The 19,370-nt window shown below is 40.1% G+C and overlaps 1 protein-coding gene across 2 annotated transcripts in view; it reads left to right on the top strand.

Annotated features, from left to right (window-relative positions):
- The window catches only part of F13A1 (coagulation factor XIII A chain), a 169,274-nt gene that overhangs the window by 11,974 nt on the left and 137,930 nt on the right, over positions 1-19,370 (top strand). For both annotated transcript variants that reach the window (XM_059399386.1, XM_059399385.1), the window contains exon 3: positions 1,477-1,665. In XM_059399386.1, coding sequence (XP_059255369.1) covers positions 1,477-1,665 — 189 coding nt within the window. The remainder of the gene's footprint in view (positions 1-1,476; positions 1,666-19,370) is intronic.

Raw genomic sequence — 19,370 nt, 5'->3', positions numbered from 1 at the left:
CAGAGTTTATAGGTAAGTTAGCCACAAGTAAGCCTAGGGCCCCACTATGTGCCAGGCCTCATGTCAGAGCAGTTGTCTTGTTACATAATTGAATTTTTATAGAAATTCTCAAAGTATTAGTCTCCTCATTTGGAAGGTGAGAAAACTCAGCTTCTATGAGGCAACATTCCTTACCTATATAATTAAGAGACCCGAGATTCAAACTCAGGATTACCTGGACTTTGAATTAATCAAGAACATTTCAGAAACTCCTAGATTTTAGTACTAGAGAGTATCTTAATGATCCCAACTTCTTGGTTTCTCCTGTGAGACAAAAATGAAGTCAGATGGGACCAAGTGTCCTGCAAGGATTCCCGTGTAACCACAGATGAAGGCATTGGAGTCTCTCAGGGAGATGTTCCAGCATGAGTGCAGGCTCAGCAGCTGTGCTCTGTGTTCATAACTGTGAAGGCAAACCATGCAGCAGACACGATCAGGGTAGCCGAAGTCCAGTGTACCCCCACCAGACTCTCTCCTTAATTCCCCCTTTACAACTCCAAGTGTACATGCAGAAATCTGTCTCTAGACTAGATTTTCAAACTACAGTGTAGATGGGTAGAGTTATCTTCATACTCAGTGATCATTTGCAGAAGAGTGGGAGAAAGGTAGGAGGAGATCTAACCTTTATCCAGTGCTATCGTGGCTGAAATAAATGTATAACTGACATTTATCCTCCCAATTCCAAAAGGCCAGAGGAAAGACCTATAGATTTTGTATCAGACCAGGGTTGACTTCCAGATTGGTGGAAATGCAAAACTTCTTTTCTTCATGTTCAAGGTGGAAAGAGTTATATCTATCTTGGCGAAATGTCAGTACTCTGTCTCCATACCTGTTCTTTTCTTTCCTATCTTTGAAGGACTAGATCTACTTTTAGAATTGTAGAAGGAAGGGTATTTGACCCTATCTAAAGTAAGAGGAGAATTTTGAACTAAAGGTCAATTTGGACCTTTGGAACATCCTTTTGAGGCTTTGTCAGATTTACTTCCTCCCTTTTTAAAGATAAGAAAATCGAAATGGCTATCCTGTCCTTATTCCTAGTTAGTGACATAGTGAGGTGATAGTCACAATGAAAGCCAGCGTGAGCCTGGGAGTGTGAAGACTTGAGCCAGCATGAGCTCTGGGAATGTGAAGACTTGAGTTTCTCTGTACCTACACCTATATGGGAGACATCATCAGCACTTCTCTGTCGATTCCAAGTGAGCGCCCTGTGGTCTGAAGTGAGATCAGAGGGGACAAAGCTTTTAAAATCCTCTTTGAAGGCAAGAATGTCACAAGAGAAGGACTCTTAAATCTATCGGCCTCCAATAGAGTTTTATCCAACAGACCTCATTGCTTCAATACCTAATGAATCAGGAAAAACAATCTTGTTTTTTGAGTTTGCAGTTGTATCAAAGATATTCAGTGGTGTCCCTCAATTTTTTTTTTTTTTATGTGTAGACTACCTTCATGTCACCAGTGTTCACCTGTTCAAAGAGAGATGGGACACCAATAAAGTAGACCACCACACTGACAAGTATGAAAACAACAAGTTGATTGTACGTAGAGGACAGTCTTTCTTCATCCAGATCGACTTCAATCGTCCATATGACCCCAGGAGAGATCTCTTCAGAGTGGAATATGTCATTGGTGAGTGCCATGTGCAAGCTGTTTTGTGATAGTCCATCTGTGACATCATGTTATGATAGTCATGATACCATGGGCCACACAGTAGAGAAGGATACAAGTGCAACTGTTTACTTCTTAGAATTATACTTTGACAATTGGCTAGAGCTGGGGCTACATCCAGCCCCAGGACCACCCTATGCTCTAAGATGGGTCAGTATAATGCCAAACATTAATAATTTGAGCCTAGCCGGGTAAAAATCTTGTATAATAAAAGTGAGTATAATTGGTACAAAATGTTAGTTATTTTTCTCCAAATGGTTTTCACATCCTATAGTGTGGCTTTTAATTTATCAACTTTACTCTCTTGATTTCATCAGTCTTATGTGCTAAAACTATTTTCAATTCTTAGTGTACAATTTCCATATAAGCATTTCCCAAGCTTTGTTCAGCTCTAATCTACTCCCAGGGGATGACTCAGGAAAGATAGACAGTCAAGTAAAGCTCACTAAACACTTTGTACTCTAATCTGCTTTTGTAGGTTTACAATACACATTAGCTTAATAGTTTGTACCATTTAACTCTGGTTGGGTGTTTCCCAAATTAATTAGATTCTGGAACTCTTTAAATTGTAGCTACTAATATTTGACACAATTTAGTAAATATTTCCCTAGAAATTTACAAATATAGCAAGTAAACACATGCACAAAAAAGCAAAGGTGGCTCAATATCAGAAAAATTATCTATATAATCCTATATATAAAGAAAGTAAAAGAAAAAAAATCAGACAATCAGATCAATATTCACTGAAAAGAGTGCAACAAAATTCAGCAGCTGTTTTTTCTTAAAAACTTTAAATAAAACAAAAGTAAAAGAAATCTCAATTACAGTAAAAATTACCCCAAACCAACAATTCTTGGTATTCTAAGTGGCAAAAATCTAATTTAATTATAATGAGAAATTAGAGAGATATACCTGCTATTGACATTCCTTTTTTGTAAGCTTCAAAGATTTTAACAAGTGAACAATTTAAGAGAAATATCTGCTATAAATACTGACAAAAATAAAATTATATATTTTGCTAATGCTATTGTTGTATATATAGAAGATCCAATAGATTCAAGGACGAAAGCACAATATTAAAAAAAACTTTGTGGGATGGCTAGATAGAAGATAAATACATAAAAGTCAATAGCCTTTCCCTTTAGCATTGAGAACCCGGAAATAGAAATAAGAAGAAAAATATTCCACATATAAGAGTTAGTAAAACTATGAAATGTAAAAATAAATTTTAAAAAACAATATGCAAAACACAAATAAAGCAACTATTAAATCTTCATAAAAGATGTGAAAAAACTTGGAAAAGAAAAACATTTTTTGGATGTGATATCTCAATTTTTTTAAGTGTCCCTAAATTAGTATGTAAATACAATGCATTTCCAATAGCAATCACAATGGAGGATTTTTTTTTAATAAAATAAGAGTTCATTTGTAAGAGTAATTACTTGGAAAAATCAAGAAAATTATACAAAAAAAGAGCATTTTCTATCAGAAGCATCTATTGAACATACTATAAGAAGCATCTTGTGGAACAGAATAGACAATTAAGAAATTGATGTCAGTATATAAGACTAGTGAATATAGTCGTTAGTTTTGTGGAGTAAGAAAAGTATGTGGGCTTTTGGTTTTTTGTTTGTTTTAATAAATTAAATGATGCTGAAGTAACTAGTATTTTACATCTTAGTATTTTAGTATATGTAGATATATATGTTACATGTAAATATATGCATTTAACATATTCTTGTATTTAACATATATTTAACTATATGTATAATTATATATATTATTTTACATGTATATATATTTGGCTTACACACACCAAAATACAACAGATGATCATATATATGAACAAATGACCAAACTATAAGTATATGACAAAAATATCACATATGAAGTCAATGATAGTAGAGCTGGAAAAATATTCAGAACAAAATGCTGAAAATAGAACTGCCCTATGACCCAGCAATTGCACTACTGGGTATTTACCCTGAAGATACAAATGTAGTGATCCAAAGGGGCACATGCACCCGAATGTTTATAGCAGCAATGTCCACAATAGCCAAACTATGGAAAGAACCTAGATGTCCATCAACAGATGAATGCATCAAGAAGATGTGGTATATATACACAATGGAATACTATGCAGCCATCAAAAGAAATGAAATCTTGCCATTTGCGACAACATGGATGGAACTAGAATGTATCATGCTTAGCAAAATAAGTCAAGCGGAGAAAGACAACTATCATATGATCTCCCTGATATGAGGAAGTGGTGATGCAACATGGGGGCTTAAGTGAGTAGGAGAAGAATAAATGAAACAAGATGGGACTGGGAGGGAGACAAACCATAAGTGACTCTTAATCTCACAAAACAAACTGAGGATTGCTGGGGGGAGGGGGGTTGGGAGAAGGGGGGTGGGGTTATGGACATTGGGGAGGGTATGTGCTTTGGTGAGTGCTGTGAAGTGTGTAAACCTGGTGATTCACAGACCTATATCCCTGGGGATAAAAATATATGTTTATAAAAAATAAAAAATTAGAAAAAAATTCAGAACATATATCAGTGATACAAGGTTAGCATAGAAAAAAAAAAGCTCTTACAAATTGACAATCTGAAGACAAGCAATAGAAAAATATGCAAAGTATATGAGGAGCCAGTTCACAATGTAAAAAGTCCAAATTAAGAAAAACATATAAAAAATAAAATAAAATAAAATAAATAAAAAGTCCAAGTAACTTGTAGTCATGTGAAAACATAGTAAAATTCACTAGCAGACTGGGAAAGCCAAGCAAAGTCATTTTTATCCAACAGGCAAAAATTTAGAAAAAAACCTGTAATATCTGTGGCTGGCATGTATGTTAAGAAAAACATACATTGCTGATATAAACGTATAATTTCATAACCTTCTAAGAAAGCAGTTTGGCAGTATCTGTTAATATTAAAAAGACATATGCCTTTGACTCCGTAACTCCACTCTTGGAAATCGATACCAAAGATATTTAAAGTCTAGTTTGTAAAGATGGGTATTATTTAGTGCAGCATTGTTAGAGCGACATAAAAGTAGACATCCTCGGTAGTGGAATGGCAGCTTATGTTGTGATATAGTCACATAATGGATTGTTGCTTTAAAAACAAGAATGAATTAGACCTACATCAGATGAGTTCAAGTGAGGTAGTGGTGAGGAAATATACTTTGGATGGGCACATATCATCTTCCCTACGTGTGTGTGACTGTGCCTAGGTCTGTCAAGCACTGTGAGTGCATTAAAGACTAAGAAGCACACACACAGGTGATGACATTCCATGGTGGGAGAGTAGCCAAAAGAAGGGAAGAAGAGGCAAAAGGAAAGGGGAAGCTGGTAAGGAACAGAGAAAAAAAGCAAGCACACTGATAGGATTATATGTATGCATCTAGGTAAAATTATGGATCTCTGTGGGGATGTGTGTGTGTGTGTGTGTGTGTGTGTAAATTAAAAGTAATAACATCAAAAAAACATAAAAAAAAAATAAAAAAAAAAAAAAAAAAAAAAGTAATAACATCAGAGCTAAAAATAAACACTTCCTTAGAAAAAAATCTCTGACCCTTAACTAGTTGGAAGTATGTGGTTTGTATTCCCTTTCTTTTACAGTACAAATTTGAACAGAAATGTGGGAAAATCAGTTGAAGCCAGAGTGGAAATGGGAGGGGAGGAAAGAGATCACAGAGTCAGAATAAACAGCATCAGTACAACTTGGGGTTCTGCACAGAACTGTTTGCTATCCCGATTGAGGGACGAGAGAAAGGAAAACTCAATTATCATTCCTGTAAGTTAGGTGACATGTAATAACCACAATTTCATTACATTTTAGGGAGCAGACTATTATTATTAATATTTTTTAATAATGTGTACTTCAGGTGAGAACGGAATCCACAGCTAATATTTTTCAGAGTATTTTAAAATCTGATGAAAATTTATTTTTATTTTTTCCCCTAGTTCATTTATCACTTTTGAGTGTGTGTGTGTGGCGGGGGAGGGGTGTTGGGGAGATTGGTGTGGGTGTGTGTACATGCACCCATTTGGACTAGATTTGATTAAAATGCCCTTCACACCTTTGTAACGCAATGATGACTACCTGTGTGTCAACGTTAGAAGATCTGTTCCCAGTTTAGCTCCAACTACCCAGGAACATTTTTTATCTCCTTTATAGTCAAATATTTAGTGCAGAGAGGAGGGAGCAAATCTTTGTCCCTGAAGTGGACTTGACTGAGGTCTGAGGCTCTTTCCCACAGACACTCGGAAAATAGTTATAATAATGGAAGTCTTAGGGAAGATGATAAGACGAGTGTCAGATTGGGTTCCCAGGGAGAGTTTGAGTCACTGGGGCAGGACACTTTATCCTGAGTGGGAAGGTCAGGGCCATGACCACAGCATCACCACCATGAGCAAATGAAGTCCTCCCTTCTTTTTCACAGAAGGCACTGTATTTTGTTCCCTCAGTAAAAAAGTGGGAGAAGAGAGGCATAGAAAATTTACCTTTGGGATAAAAATCTATATATTTTAAAAATCAACACGTATTCTAAATCCTTCTTAGAGCTCACAATGTGTACTTTCAGAGGTAAGCTGTATTCCAGTATGTGTAACCTATAATAGATGTTATTACATTTGAGGATTTCGTATTTCCAAATTTCCTGCAGAAACAAGGAAAGAAAAATAACAATATTCCACATTTACTCTTTGGCGTATGAGAAATCAGACACATTTGTAAATGGCCTTAAAAGACCAATGATAGAAGATTTATCCCGTTAGCTCTTTTGCGAACCCCATGTCATTCAGGGGGTGCCATGACCGCCCAAGTTCTCAGGACATTGGTAGGACCAGGACTGAAGAAAAAGAGCATGTGGGACACTCATGGGACTCAGAGATTTTTCTCTCAAAATGCAATATTTGTGGGGAACCTGGGTCGCTCCGTTGGTTAAGCATCTGACTCTTGATCTCAGCTCAGGTCTTGATATCGGGGTCGTGAGTTCAAGTCCCATACTGGGCTCCATGCTGGGCATGGAGCCTACTTGAAAGAAAGAAAGAGAGAGAGAGAAAGAAAGAAAGAAAGAAAGAGAGAGAGAGAGAAAGAAAGAAAGAAGGAAAGGGAAGGAAGGAAGAAAGGCAACATTTGTTTCAATAGGATTGAATAAAACCATGAAAATTGGATTTTAAAAGTCATTGCAGTAATGAGAAGAGACAAGAGTATTAAATGTGCAGTAGTAATGGAATGAGGCACAAAGTCTTTTTTTTTTAAGATTTTTTATTTTTTTATTTGATAGAGAGAGATGACAAGCAGGCAGAGAGGCAGGCAGAGAGAGAGAGGAGGAAGCAGGCTCCCTGCTGAGCAGAGAGCCCGATGCGGGGCTCCATCCCAGGACCCCGGGATCATGACCTGAGCCGAAGGTAGCGGCTTAACCCACTGAGCCACCCAGGCGCCCCACACAAAGTCTTACACATACATGCAGGTGTACCTCCATTTCAGGAAACCTAGAAAGTAGAAGGAGTGATTTAAAAAAAAACAAAAAACAAAAAACAGGAAAAGAATGCTTTGTAAAGAATAAAAACACATAATCTCTTCAAATATTTCTCTTGAAGTGTTTGCACCACGATTAGATTTCTCAGCAAAGATCAATTTATGCACTAATTTAAAGAATATAGCTACTGCATAGAGCAAGCTATCGCTATATTAAAACACAGGACATTGAGGAGGGTATGTGCTTCGGTGAGTGCTGTGACATGTGTAAACCTGGCAATTCACAGACCTGTACCCCTGGGGCTAATAATACATTATATATTAATAAAAAAATTAAAAAATATTAAAAAACACAGGAAAAAGGTCACCTTACTTGTTTGCAGTTTGCATTCAGTTCTTTATTATGTTCCTTTCTCTTTCCCTGTGACTTTATGTCAGATGAACAGGGACATGCTAAGTGCTGGAGTTTCCTTTGTTACTATCTTCAGAACCACAGCATTTATTTATAAGCCATCCTGCCTTTATTTTTTAATTTTTTTAAAAGACGTTATTTATTTATTTATTTGCTTGAGAGAGATAGCGAGAGGGAGAGAGAGGGAGCACAAGGGGCCTGAGGGGCAGAAGGAGACGCAGACTCTCTGCTGAGCAGGGAGCCCAATGTGGAGCTCCATCTGGAGCCTCAGGATCATGACCTGAGCCAAAGGCAGATGCTTAACTGACTGAGCCACCCAGGAGCCTGGTGATCCTGCCTTTAAATCAAGGTTTCTTTCTTTCTTTCTTTTTAAACACTTAAGAAGATAGACTTTCTCAAATGGTCCCAGATTTATCCGTTGATTCCTGGGTCCTCTGAGTAGAGAAGATGAACAGGAGAGCTAATGCATTTCCTTGGCCAAGACTCCCTGCACGTGAGCTACAGATGGTCCCCACGCTTTGATAACTGCATTCATTAGTTGCTGGCAGAACGTAACCGTCTTTGTGCGTTAGGTGGGACATGTTAATGAACTTGAGGAGGTGGGCATGGCTGAAAAATGTGCCTGATCCTCTATGGGGCCTTTTCTGTCTTTCTACCTCTGAGCCTGAAGCCATGAAAAATCATGGAAGGAATCTGGAACAGTGTTCATTATAGGTTTTGGAACCTGGAGCTGCAACTGTGAAAACAGGAATTTTGTGGTGTTACTTTGTTCTACTTTGACATGGGCCCCCTACTTACCCGGGGAGAGTCATTCTGAGGAGAGACATATGAGCTAGATTCCTTACCAACAATCCCCCTCAAAGCAGACCTACCCAGTGAGCCCTCCAAGCAAATGACAGGATTTGTGAGCAGGTTCCTTTCTCCTTGGGCCCAACCACAGGAACCTAACATGTGCAGGACAGCACCTCAAAGATTTTCTTGCCATTTTCTCAGTCCTGCCATGGCTTCCATGGGTCCAGGCTTCATATTTCTGGTTATAGTGGAAATCAGAGGGGAGGAATGTCATCCTCAAAGCCATCAGGGCAAAAAAGCTTTTCTGGAAGCTTCTTACTTGCCACCATTATCTATAAGAGAAGCTATAAAATTATTTCATTTTTCCAGTCCCTTGAGAGGAGAGCGGCAGGGGCACTAGTCGCAGGGGCACTTCCAGTGGCGTGTGCTAGAAGTCCCTTCCAGCTTGGCCATCCTGTGAGTCTGAAAGCACAGCCCTTACTGATGGCACACTGAGGTCATTCATCCTGGACCCGGCCATTTACAGGATGATATCCATTGCACATATTCTGCATTCTTAACCACATAAAATATTGGATTATCCTCCAAACTTCAATATTTCTATTTCACTCATTTCTTGAATAGCGTTTCTTGAAACCCAGCTGGGGTGTCAGACTCTGATGTGTTTTAAGAATAAGAGTGACATTAACAATTCTCAGTTGGGGGTTCAAGATTGGAGAGAGAGAGTTAGAGCCTGGATTAGGGCAGCTGTTGTAACAATGGAGAAGACGGATGGGATTTGAGGAACATTTAGATGGCAAAATCCACAGGTCTGTGTGAGCAGAGGGGAGGAAAGAGTCAGGTAGCTCCCAGGCTGCGGAGTTGTATGCTTATGATGACAGAGGCTGGCAACTCCAAATGAGATAAAGAATGCAGGGAAATTGGGGAAGAAAAGATGAGTGTGGGAAGTGGTAATGATGATACTGGCTCTCACTGATAACTCACTCACCAGCACTGGGTACTGTGCAGAGGTTCTGTGTATGTCCCATTTAACCATAGTCCCATACACCTCTGGGTATGGGACTATGGTTATCTCCATTTTTCAGATGAGATGAGGATTGGAGTGGTATGAGTAATGTACCTGGAGTCACATCTGAAGAGTGCTGGGGTTCGCACTTGAACCCTGACATTCTCTCCTAATCACAATGCACACTACCTCCACCAGGCAAATAGTGGAGGCATAAATGTGATTTGGTTTGTGCCTTCAGAGTTTGAAGTACTTGAAGGACTTCCAGATAAACCTGTCCAATAGACAGCCTTTGAAGTTTAGGGAATCAGTTTCGATTTCATCCATCGTAGATGGGTAAAATTATTCAGAAAAAGTCAATCAGATAAGAAGCAGACCGAGGTTCTTGTTCCCTGAGAGCAAACAGCTTTTAAGGAATCAGTTCAGGAGCTGGAGCCCCTGGAGGAGACAAAGACCACATGATTGGATAAACAAGGAAAATCAGGGAATGCAGGGTCACTAAAGCCAAGAGAGCTGGGTGTTTGAAGTAGAAAGGGTGACCAGCTTTATCAAATACAACAAGGAGAGGCAGTGATGTAAGAACTTCCCACTGGACTCAGCCGTCATGGGGACACTGGTTACTCAGGGACAAACCAAACTTTAATGGTTTGAAGGTAAATGAGATATGAAAAGTGGACGTGGCAAATGTGGACTAATCTTTTTGGAAGAGAAGAACAGACAATTTGAATAGTAACTTGGGAAGAATGTAGATAGAGAAGGTGGTGTCTTGGTTTGGGTGTTTGTTTTAGGATTGAAGGTAGTTTAATGTGTATGGAGGCCTGGGTAACAGAGCCAGTAGATGAAGAATCCTGAAGATTCAGAAGAATCTCTGGGTGGCTGAGGCAGAATGCTGGAGGAGGTGAAGAGGCATGGATGAAGGATTGTCCGGGAAGAAGAATCCCTGTCCTCTGAAGGTGTTGGGAAAGACGCAAGAAAGAATGTGAATGTGTTAGGTGGAGGGATGGGAACTGATCATCAGGCCTGATGACCTCAAGTATCTCAAAGACGTTGGAGGTGAGCAGGTGCGGCAGGAATTGAGGAGAGCCAAGACCATTTCTTGTATCTGAGAGCATAACCAAGACATTTAAGATCTTTGTTCCCCTACAGATTTTTGGTTCAGAAAGTCCAGATAAAATCATTATCTGTGAATTTCATGGACAGAGCACAATTTGTCTGCTGAGAGATTTCTTGCCCCAAATCATGAAGCTGGTAAGATGTAGAGAAATATTTCTTAGCCAGTGCTCTCTCCACTATTTCATGCTGTGTTTTAATAAAAATAGGTTACCCATTCCATCATTTTGAAGAAGCATTTATATGGGATAACATTTCAGATTTTTCCTTCTGTGTGTTTCTGCATTGACGATAAGTGTGTTCATTTTTAAGCTCTGTGAAGTGATGAATAATGGCATCTAAGAAAGTAGGACAGTGTTTCCCAGAGTGTGTTCTCTATGAACACGTGTCATGTGAAAGACTCCTTAAAAAAAAAAAAAAAAAAGTTCCGTGGTCAAATGCATTTAGGTCATGCTGTGTTTTGTGGCTTTTCTTGGAGAATCCCAACACACCTTAGTATATTAAAGGCTCTGAGGAGGCACAGGGTCAAAAAGTGAATCTTCTTTAGCCTCATGTGTCTCAAAATTGTTTCACTACAAACATTACTCTACCATGTTTTTATTTTCATTACGCTCTTTAGTAAAACATACAACTCACTCTAGGAGATGCTGAACTACTGTTACAGATTACCTTAATTCTGCAGAATACTGTAGTCTGTGTATTAAGGTAACTTAATATATTATCTGGTTTTTTTTCTTCTTCTTTAGTACTTTAGCTTTTGTGCCAACATTAAAATAACTCTATAGGGGCGCCTGGGTGGCTCAGTGGGCTAAGCCACTGCCCTTGGCTCAGGTCATGATCTCAGGGTCCTGGGATCGAGTCCTGCATCAGGCTCTCTGCTTAGCAGAGAGCCTGCTTTCCTCTCTCTCTCTCTCTCTGCCTGCCTCTCTGCCTACTTGTGATCTCTGTTAAATAGATAAATAAAATCTTTAAAAAAATAAATAAAATGAAATAACTCTATAAATTTGGCACTTCTCAGTAATTTTCTTTTCATAAAGGATTACTTTACTTTGTTTTTTACATTTATATATTATTTGCCAGATTTTTGTTTGGCTTCTGTAATCATAAAGTTGATTTACTTTCCTTTCAAACGTGTTTATTAGATACTCACTGAATACCTTTCATGTGCAAAGCACTGAATTGGGATTAGAGTATTAATATATGTTCATCCTCTGATCTTAAAGAGTCTGGAGGGGATGGCCTGCACACTAGAAATTGAACTGAATACAAATCTCTTGGGCACAGTGCTTGGGAAGCACACTGGGAGAGAGATTGACTGTGTGACTAGTTAGAAGAGTCCCCCAGGAAGAGTTGGATCTTATTACATTCCCAATGTAATGGGAAAACATATGTCCTAGAAAAAAAAAAAAATGTAAAGTTTAGTGAAGAAAGAAAACTTGGAAACATATTGAAGGCGTCATACACCTTGATTCAAAATTTATATATTATTATATAAGCAACCAGAAGCCTCTATGGAAGAGTTTTTAAAAGGAGTATATTAAAAATGTCTAAGTGTTTGCTTTTTAGCTTACTGTGGCAGAGCATGAAAGATACATTGAAAGGCTGAGATTGCTGTCAGGGACATCAGTAACAGACTTAGGGAGAGGAAGGAATCTTATTAATAGATGACAGGGTAAATGTGCAATACTTCATTCTATATGATATTTCCCTCTTTTTAAAAAATATTTACCTTTATAACAAGAGGTAGTGATTTTGTAGCTTGTTTGTTTTTTGGGGTTTTTACATGGTCAAATAAGACTCACCTGTAATAAAGTAATGCGCTATGGTCTGAGGAGAAGGTATATGCCTCCGTGACTGACCCTCTTCTGTGCATGTGGACATTTCAGGGATGACAGCTCCTCTGGTAAAGGGTCCAGGAAGCAATACAGTGGTTGGGGAGGGTTTGGAACCGGCAGACCCAGTGAGAGTCCCTGTTCCACCACTCAGAGCAACAACAGAATCACAGATCCCCCGAGTTACATTTCCTCACCTGACAACATTTACTTCTAACAGCTATTTATGGACTAAAGGAGATAATGTATAGGAAAGTACCTTCTTGCCTTCTTATTCTGGAAACAATACTGGGAAGCAGGGAAGATAGGAATAGGCCTCACTGAAAATCTGGAGACCAGAGTGCATAGGGATTAAGTGACTGACCCAGGGCTGTGCAGGGAAGGGGAAGTCCCCTGTCCCCAACTTCCTCTTAGATGATCAGAATCTTAGCCCAGTGGTCTGTCCACATTGGTCCTATAAAAGAAGGCCAGGAGCACCCAGGTGGCTCTTTTAAGCATCCGACTCTTGATTTCATGATCTCAGGGTTGTGAGATCCAGCCCCTCATAGGACTCCGCGATGGGCTTGGAGTCGGCTTGAGATTCTCTCTCTTTCTCACCTTCTGCACACCCAACCCCACTCATGCTATTTCTCTCTCTCTCAATCTCTCTCTTAAATAAATAAATAAAATTTTTAAAAGAAGGCAGACACACTGTGAAGATTATAATCAAATAATAAAATTAATCCTCTTACATTTTTTGGTAGATTAATCCATTTATACTCCTCTAAGCTTCTTATTTGTCTCCCTGTGAATGGAGATTTGCTGAGGCCCTGGTTTAGCCTGACTCTAGATATGACTGACTCCTAAGCTTTCTATGAAATCAATTTCTCTGCTATTATATATTGCCCTAGTAATGCCCCCATCTACCCTGGGTTTGAAGAGAGAGCAGTGAGAGGGAAGATGGCAGGGTGAGCCCTCAAAATGTCTGCAGTCAGGACCATTGGCACTGAGTGAGGTCCTCTGAGGAAGGACTATTACTAAGTAAGAATGTGCTGTCAAAAAGGCAAATAGGAGGCCATTCCTCCCTCTTTTCTCTCCTGTTAGCCAAGCAAAGATAATGACCATTGAACCTCCAAACAAAAATATCCAGTATTTACAACATCCATGCTGACAGCTTAATTAATCAAATAGGAACACTGACAACTCACAGGCCAAGTTCTGCTGGGAATTATTTGCCTACAGTTCTAGCTGAAGTGACAGAAGCTGTTTTGTCTCAAAGTAGGAGGACTCGACATCCGTATTTTAGTGCAAGAGACCGGTGAGGAGTCCCCTCGTCCCTGCCTTGTGACCCACATCCCATCCTGCAGAGCTGGAGGTTCGAAGTGTAGCCTAGGATTTTGAGGGTAATAGAGTCACCCGTGTGTTTTATAACATCAAGTATGCTGTGTGACACACTCATAAGAGACAGTGGAGGTTGGAGTGAGAATCCTGCATAGATACCTGACTTCCTCCTCCTTCTCCCTCTTTTTTCTTCCCCTAATTTGCCATTGCCCTCGCTGCCCTCTCTTTTTGTCTTCATGCCGTGTTTTGCATTGACCTCTTTCACCTGTGAGAATTCACAACCTTGACTAATTAGCACCCACATAATTGAAACTGTACATGACCAGAAACCTCTGGTCTGAACTCAGGGCTTATTCAGCATGGGCAGCACCTGGGCTCTTCCACGTAAATTCTCAGACATTCTTGCAGTATGTGAAGTTAAAAAAGGAGAGGGAAAACATTTAATGAAAATTAATGTGTCCAGTCGGCTGCCTTGCTCTTAAGTCTCCAATCTGTGAAAAGAGAGATAGTGTCCAAGTGGAATGAAAATCCACTGAAGAATGGATAAAAATGGACTAATTACTCATAATCTATGCCATCTCATTACTCTGTGAGTGTGTTTCATGGACTGACGAGGGACTGACTGGGAAGTTCTTGGAACTCCTTAGTGATAGTTGCTTGCTAATAAGATGACCCAATTACCAGGCTTATTTTGAATATCGCAACTATATAGGAAAGCTAAATCCTTACAGTATTCCTTAAGGCAGTATAACCTTCATAAAGCATTACTATAGCAGCACCCAGAGCCAGACAGCTGTGGGATGACCACAGGTGAGCTATAAATAGCAGCACCTCTCCCTTTCTATCCTTTTCACCTTTTATTTCTTCTCAGCATCTCAGCCTTGTAATGTTTTCCATCCTTTTCATGTCATTTCTCTTACTCTTCATCTCTGTCTCTTTCTGTTTGTCTCTTGCTCTCACTCTTGTTCTCTCTCTTGTGCACACATACACATAGTCTTATGGGTGGATATTTTGGTATTTACCCATTAGGGGAGTAATAAGGGTTATCCTGAGGAGCTGGGTACAGCAATTTGTGTGTGAGCCTTCAGGAAGCGCAGTGGGATGCTCTGAATGACTGGCTTATCTCTGGCTAAAGTGAGCTTAACCACCTAGAGGCTCTTTGGCTGCACTGTCGAAGGTTCTTTGTGGGGTCTTGATGTGGCTTCTTTTATTTCCCTATTTCCTCTCCATTTCTGTTTAAATGTCTTTATAATATCTCATGTCATACTAGTTCAGTGAATTTCTGATGCAGAAACCTCCACTGTGTCTGGCACTGTGTGAGATGCCATGGAAGATTTAAGACACCATCCCTGTCCTTAAAGAGCTTACTGTGGTTGGGGTGAGAATTCCGCAATTAATAAACACAACCAGGTAGTATAAAATCAATTTCCTTACCAGAAATGTGTGAGAGAGGAGGGCAGACAGGAGGGACCTAGGCTAGAGGTAAAGGGTGAGGTCTTGGGAAAAGGCAAGTAAGTTCTTGGGATGGATGTTGAGGAACTGGGAGTATCACAAAAGGGACAGGAAGTACATAACCTCCAGGTTGGGAGGAAGGCATTCTTGGAAGCCTAAGAGTGTATTTTCTGCTGATGTACACATATTTCTAATGAGAAGAGGAATCCTGAACTGAATCAGTTCTCACAGCTGTATTTGGTTTGGGCACCACTGGTTCTTGAGGGTCCCATAGTTTCATGGAGTTTGCTGTGCTACGGAGACCCATTCTGACAAGCCCATTAGGGATGCACTTACCTATGGAGTCAGCCTCTGGTTATTGTTTGCTTAGTGAATGTTTTCACTAACGAGAATTCAGAGTTTTTCCACTGGGTCTTCTGCAGGGGTTTGTAGAGGTGAGCTGTGACATCTGGATTCTCCACACAGCAGAATCATTATCGCCACTAAACAATCCACTTCATCATGTCAGATTAAAACACGAGCCCTGAAAAACTATCTTTTGTCAAAGATCAGAATCTCATTAACATGATCGAATGCAATTAAGTCACCATTAGCTTTCAAGAGCAGTTTAAAAGGGGCTCAGTAAATGGTGGAGGTCTCTGTGCACATGAAGGCTCAAGAGACTTGGGTGATATCCGCATCCCTTTACTTTACCACCCAATATGCCTGTAAGGGGAGGAGAGAGAGTGATATCTACAATCCATATTTTCCTAATAATCTAAAGATGATCAAATTCTCATACTTCAAACTGAGAAACCAAGTACACTTTAAAAATAAAGGCTTCCAGAAAGGAATGTGTAGAATGATAATAAAATGGATTATAGTAAAAATAGATTTTCAGTCTCATTCATTCATTCATACATACTTTATGTTCACCAGCATATGATTACCACTGCTGAATCTATAGTCAGGTAGAGAGGCTGCTGCCTATATGATGCCATGAAAGGTATTCTAGCAACAGGATGTTGAATTTCTCCATTGTAGTTACTCGTTCAAATTAATGCATAATATCTGAAGCTCCCTTAGAAAAATGAAAATACTCTGTAAGGATGGATAATATTATCCATCTGACCTGTTTGCAAATTTGTACAAATAGGCTCTGCAGAATAACTAGCTGACACTCTGCGGAGAGCAATGTCCTGAGGAAACAAGATATTCTGACAGTAAATATTGAGAAAAAAGATGAAAAGCTTTGGAAGTCAGGTATGAAGAGATGCAAAGGAATAGGGTACCATAAGTTGAAAGTGTGTGGAATGAAAAAGATGGAGGGTTGAGCTTATATTCAAGGCAGAAACCAACCAGGAGCTGAAGGAGGAAGAGGCGAGCCCAGGAGTGCTGCCCACCAAGCAGTTAGGATTGGCTGCTCTGAAAATCATGCCTCTCTAAATGTTTTACTCTGTGTACTTGCTCATTGTTAAATGTGAAGCATTTCAAAGCTTGATGCTTTTCATAGAATCACAGAATCATAAATATTTGGGCACTGGAAAGTAGCATAGCTATCACTTTGCCCAACTAACTGTTTTATGGGTCTGGAAACTACCCATGACCAATAAAGTCTTCAAATGCTTTCTTGCACGAGTTCAACCCGGGGCCTGGTAGAGCAAAGTGGATCACAGCTAGAGTGGCCCTATAAAGCATCCTCCAAGCCAAGACACTTTTGAGAGGGGATGAGTGACTAAATAGATGATAGGCTAAGAAAATAGGCATCATCTGGGGCTGTCCTTGACAAACCTTGGATATGTGATTGCTAAATCAGAGCTGAGGCAAGAGGAAACTACTAGAAAATCAGAGGTATATAGAGAGGAAAAGAGAACAGTCTCATAATGTTAAAAAAAAAAGTGGAATGAGTGTCCAAACAGGGCACAGAAAAACCATTTCAGATGGGGAAGATGTGATGAGCCAAGAGCATTTGACTGAATGTGGTGCCATGTTAACATGGCTTTGGAAGTGCAGACTTGGGATGGTGAGTTCCTCCAGCATGGTGAGGTCAAGCAGGGACATCCATTAAAGATGAGGCAGAGCAAAGGAAAGGAGACCCAGCAACCGGAAGTGAACATATAGGCACAGAGCTGGAAGCATGCCCCAGTGAGCTATCTGAGACATAGTGTGGGCTCCTTTGCACTTCCTCACTACAGGAGCAAAGAGACCTGAGCTACTGCTGGAGCTGAGGCAGAAGGCAGCCACTTTTGCCACCCAGAAGATGAGAGCTAAACCTCTCTCTAGATCTCTTTTGGAGCTGCGCAAGATATTACCACAGTCCTCTATAACCCCTCAGGGTTCTGGGAGGCCTTAGCTGCCTTGAGTTCTCTGGATGTTTAATCAGATCACCTGGGAGAGTCCTAGGACTGGACAGGGAGAGTAACAGAGACTTGGAACAAATAGGGGAATAAACAGGCCATAGTCCGTGAGTGTGGTTCAACAAGTGTGGAACCCCCAGTCAGGTCTGCCATCATTCTCTCTGTGTGTGGTCTAGCTATAGGAGGAAGTTACAGTTATAATCTACCTTTCGCATGTGAGGAAACAGAGGCAGTGGTCTTGAAAATGTATTGGGCAGTTCAGAAATCTTTATGTTGGCACTACCTTTGCACTTGCCTTCCTTGGCAGCACTTGGTCACCAAACATCTCGACACTATACCCCATGAAATTAGCCTTTGGCAACATTCTAAAGGGACTGGTCCCAGCTAACAGCTAATGGCAAGATTCTATAAACCCATTCTTGTTAAAATTCAAATATTCAACTATCACCTCCATATTTATTTTTCATGGAAATAATTTAAATGAATACATTGTCGTAGTTGAGTTCCATTCATTGCGTACAATTTGGAGATGGGGATGGGTTCCTATCTTTATTTCCCATTCAGTGAACCCTGTATCCTCCCAAGATCTTTCCAGATCCCAACTTCAGCATTAGGTCAGAAATGCTAGGACCAGCCAATATTCAGAATCTGAATTCTACTGATTCCTCTTCGAAGGAAGAGACTACCTATGAGAAACTTGGTTAAGGTATAGTCCTGGCAGGACAGCCCTAAGGCAGGCCCTGAGTGAGGCAGAGGGGATAGAGAAGAGAGATGAGACATTACTATTGGCTGAATTTTTTTCTCTTGTCCATCCACCAAACTCCTATATTGAAGCCCTAACCCCCAATGGGATGGTCTTTGTTGCTGGAGCCTTTGAGAGATAATTAGGATTAGATGAGGTCATGAAGTTGGGGCCTGATGATGGGATTTATATCCTTTTAAGAAGACAGATCAGAGCCATGTCTCCCCACACCATGTGAAGTATGATTTATATGACACCATAAACCTGGCCTTCTGGGAGCTCCATCATCCCTATTTCATTGATTTACTAAGTAACCATCCCTGTATTGATTTCTTCAGACTTGGACTCTGTTTGCATTATTATGCAACAGGCTGAGCCCTTCATTGACAGTTTGTTCCTCATCACCCAGTTTTGTATTCTCCTAGAGCTGATGCTTCTTGAGGGGAAAGGCTGTATTTGCCTGTTGTTAATAATAGGCTATTGCCTAGTGCAGGGCAGTCAAGAGGGTATCCCTTTGGCACATACTTTTGCTGCCATCTGCAAGGTAAGAAGTGGGTTCTCACCAGGAACCAAATTTGCCTGTGTCTTGATCTTGGACTTTCCAGCCTCCAGAACAGTGAGAAATGAATGTCTGTTGTTTAAGCCAGCAGGTCTGGTATTTTGGTACAGCAGTCCCAACAGGCTGAGATAGACACCATAGAATGAGAATCCTTGGGGACTGATCCTTCTTGCCATCCAGGGGCTTATGGAGTGTGTGCAGCCCTGTGTGCTGTGGTATTGGCCCAGAGAGAAATACACATGCAGGAAATTTTTTGGGGAAGCACCTTCTCAGCACGATGCTATCAACTCTTCCATTAAAGTTGTTATGCTTTCCATCTGGACTTATAAGAATGAATGCTTGTTCAAGTCCTGTTTCCTTGACTGAGAAAACACAAAGGCAATATATCTTTCTGTTTCCATCCCCTAACTGGCTCCCAAAGAGAGAAGCCATGTTTGATGTCCAGCATCTCAAAGTTGGTTTTGTTCACCGGAAAATTAGTGCACAGGATAGACAAGAGCCCTTAGTATTTGAAGCAATTAATTCCACAGAAAGAGACAAAAACAAACTTTCTATGACTAAAATGATGGACATGAAGTAGTGGAGACAGCTAGTTTGGCATTTTCCATCAAACA

Source organism: Mustela nigripes, chromosome 5 (assembly GCF_022355385.1).
Source record: "Mustela nigripes isolate SB6536 chromosome 5, MUSNIG.SB6536, whole genome shotgun sequence".
Lineage (NCBI taxonomy): Eukaryota > Metazoa > Chordata > Mammalia > Carnivora > Mustelidae > Mustela > Mustela nigripes.
The sequence above is the reverse complement of the archived record's forward strand: the minus strand, read 5'-3'. Positions and strand labels throughout refer to the sequence as shown.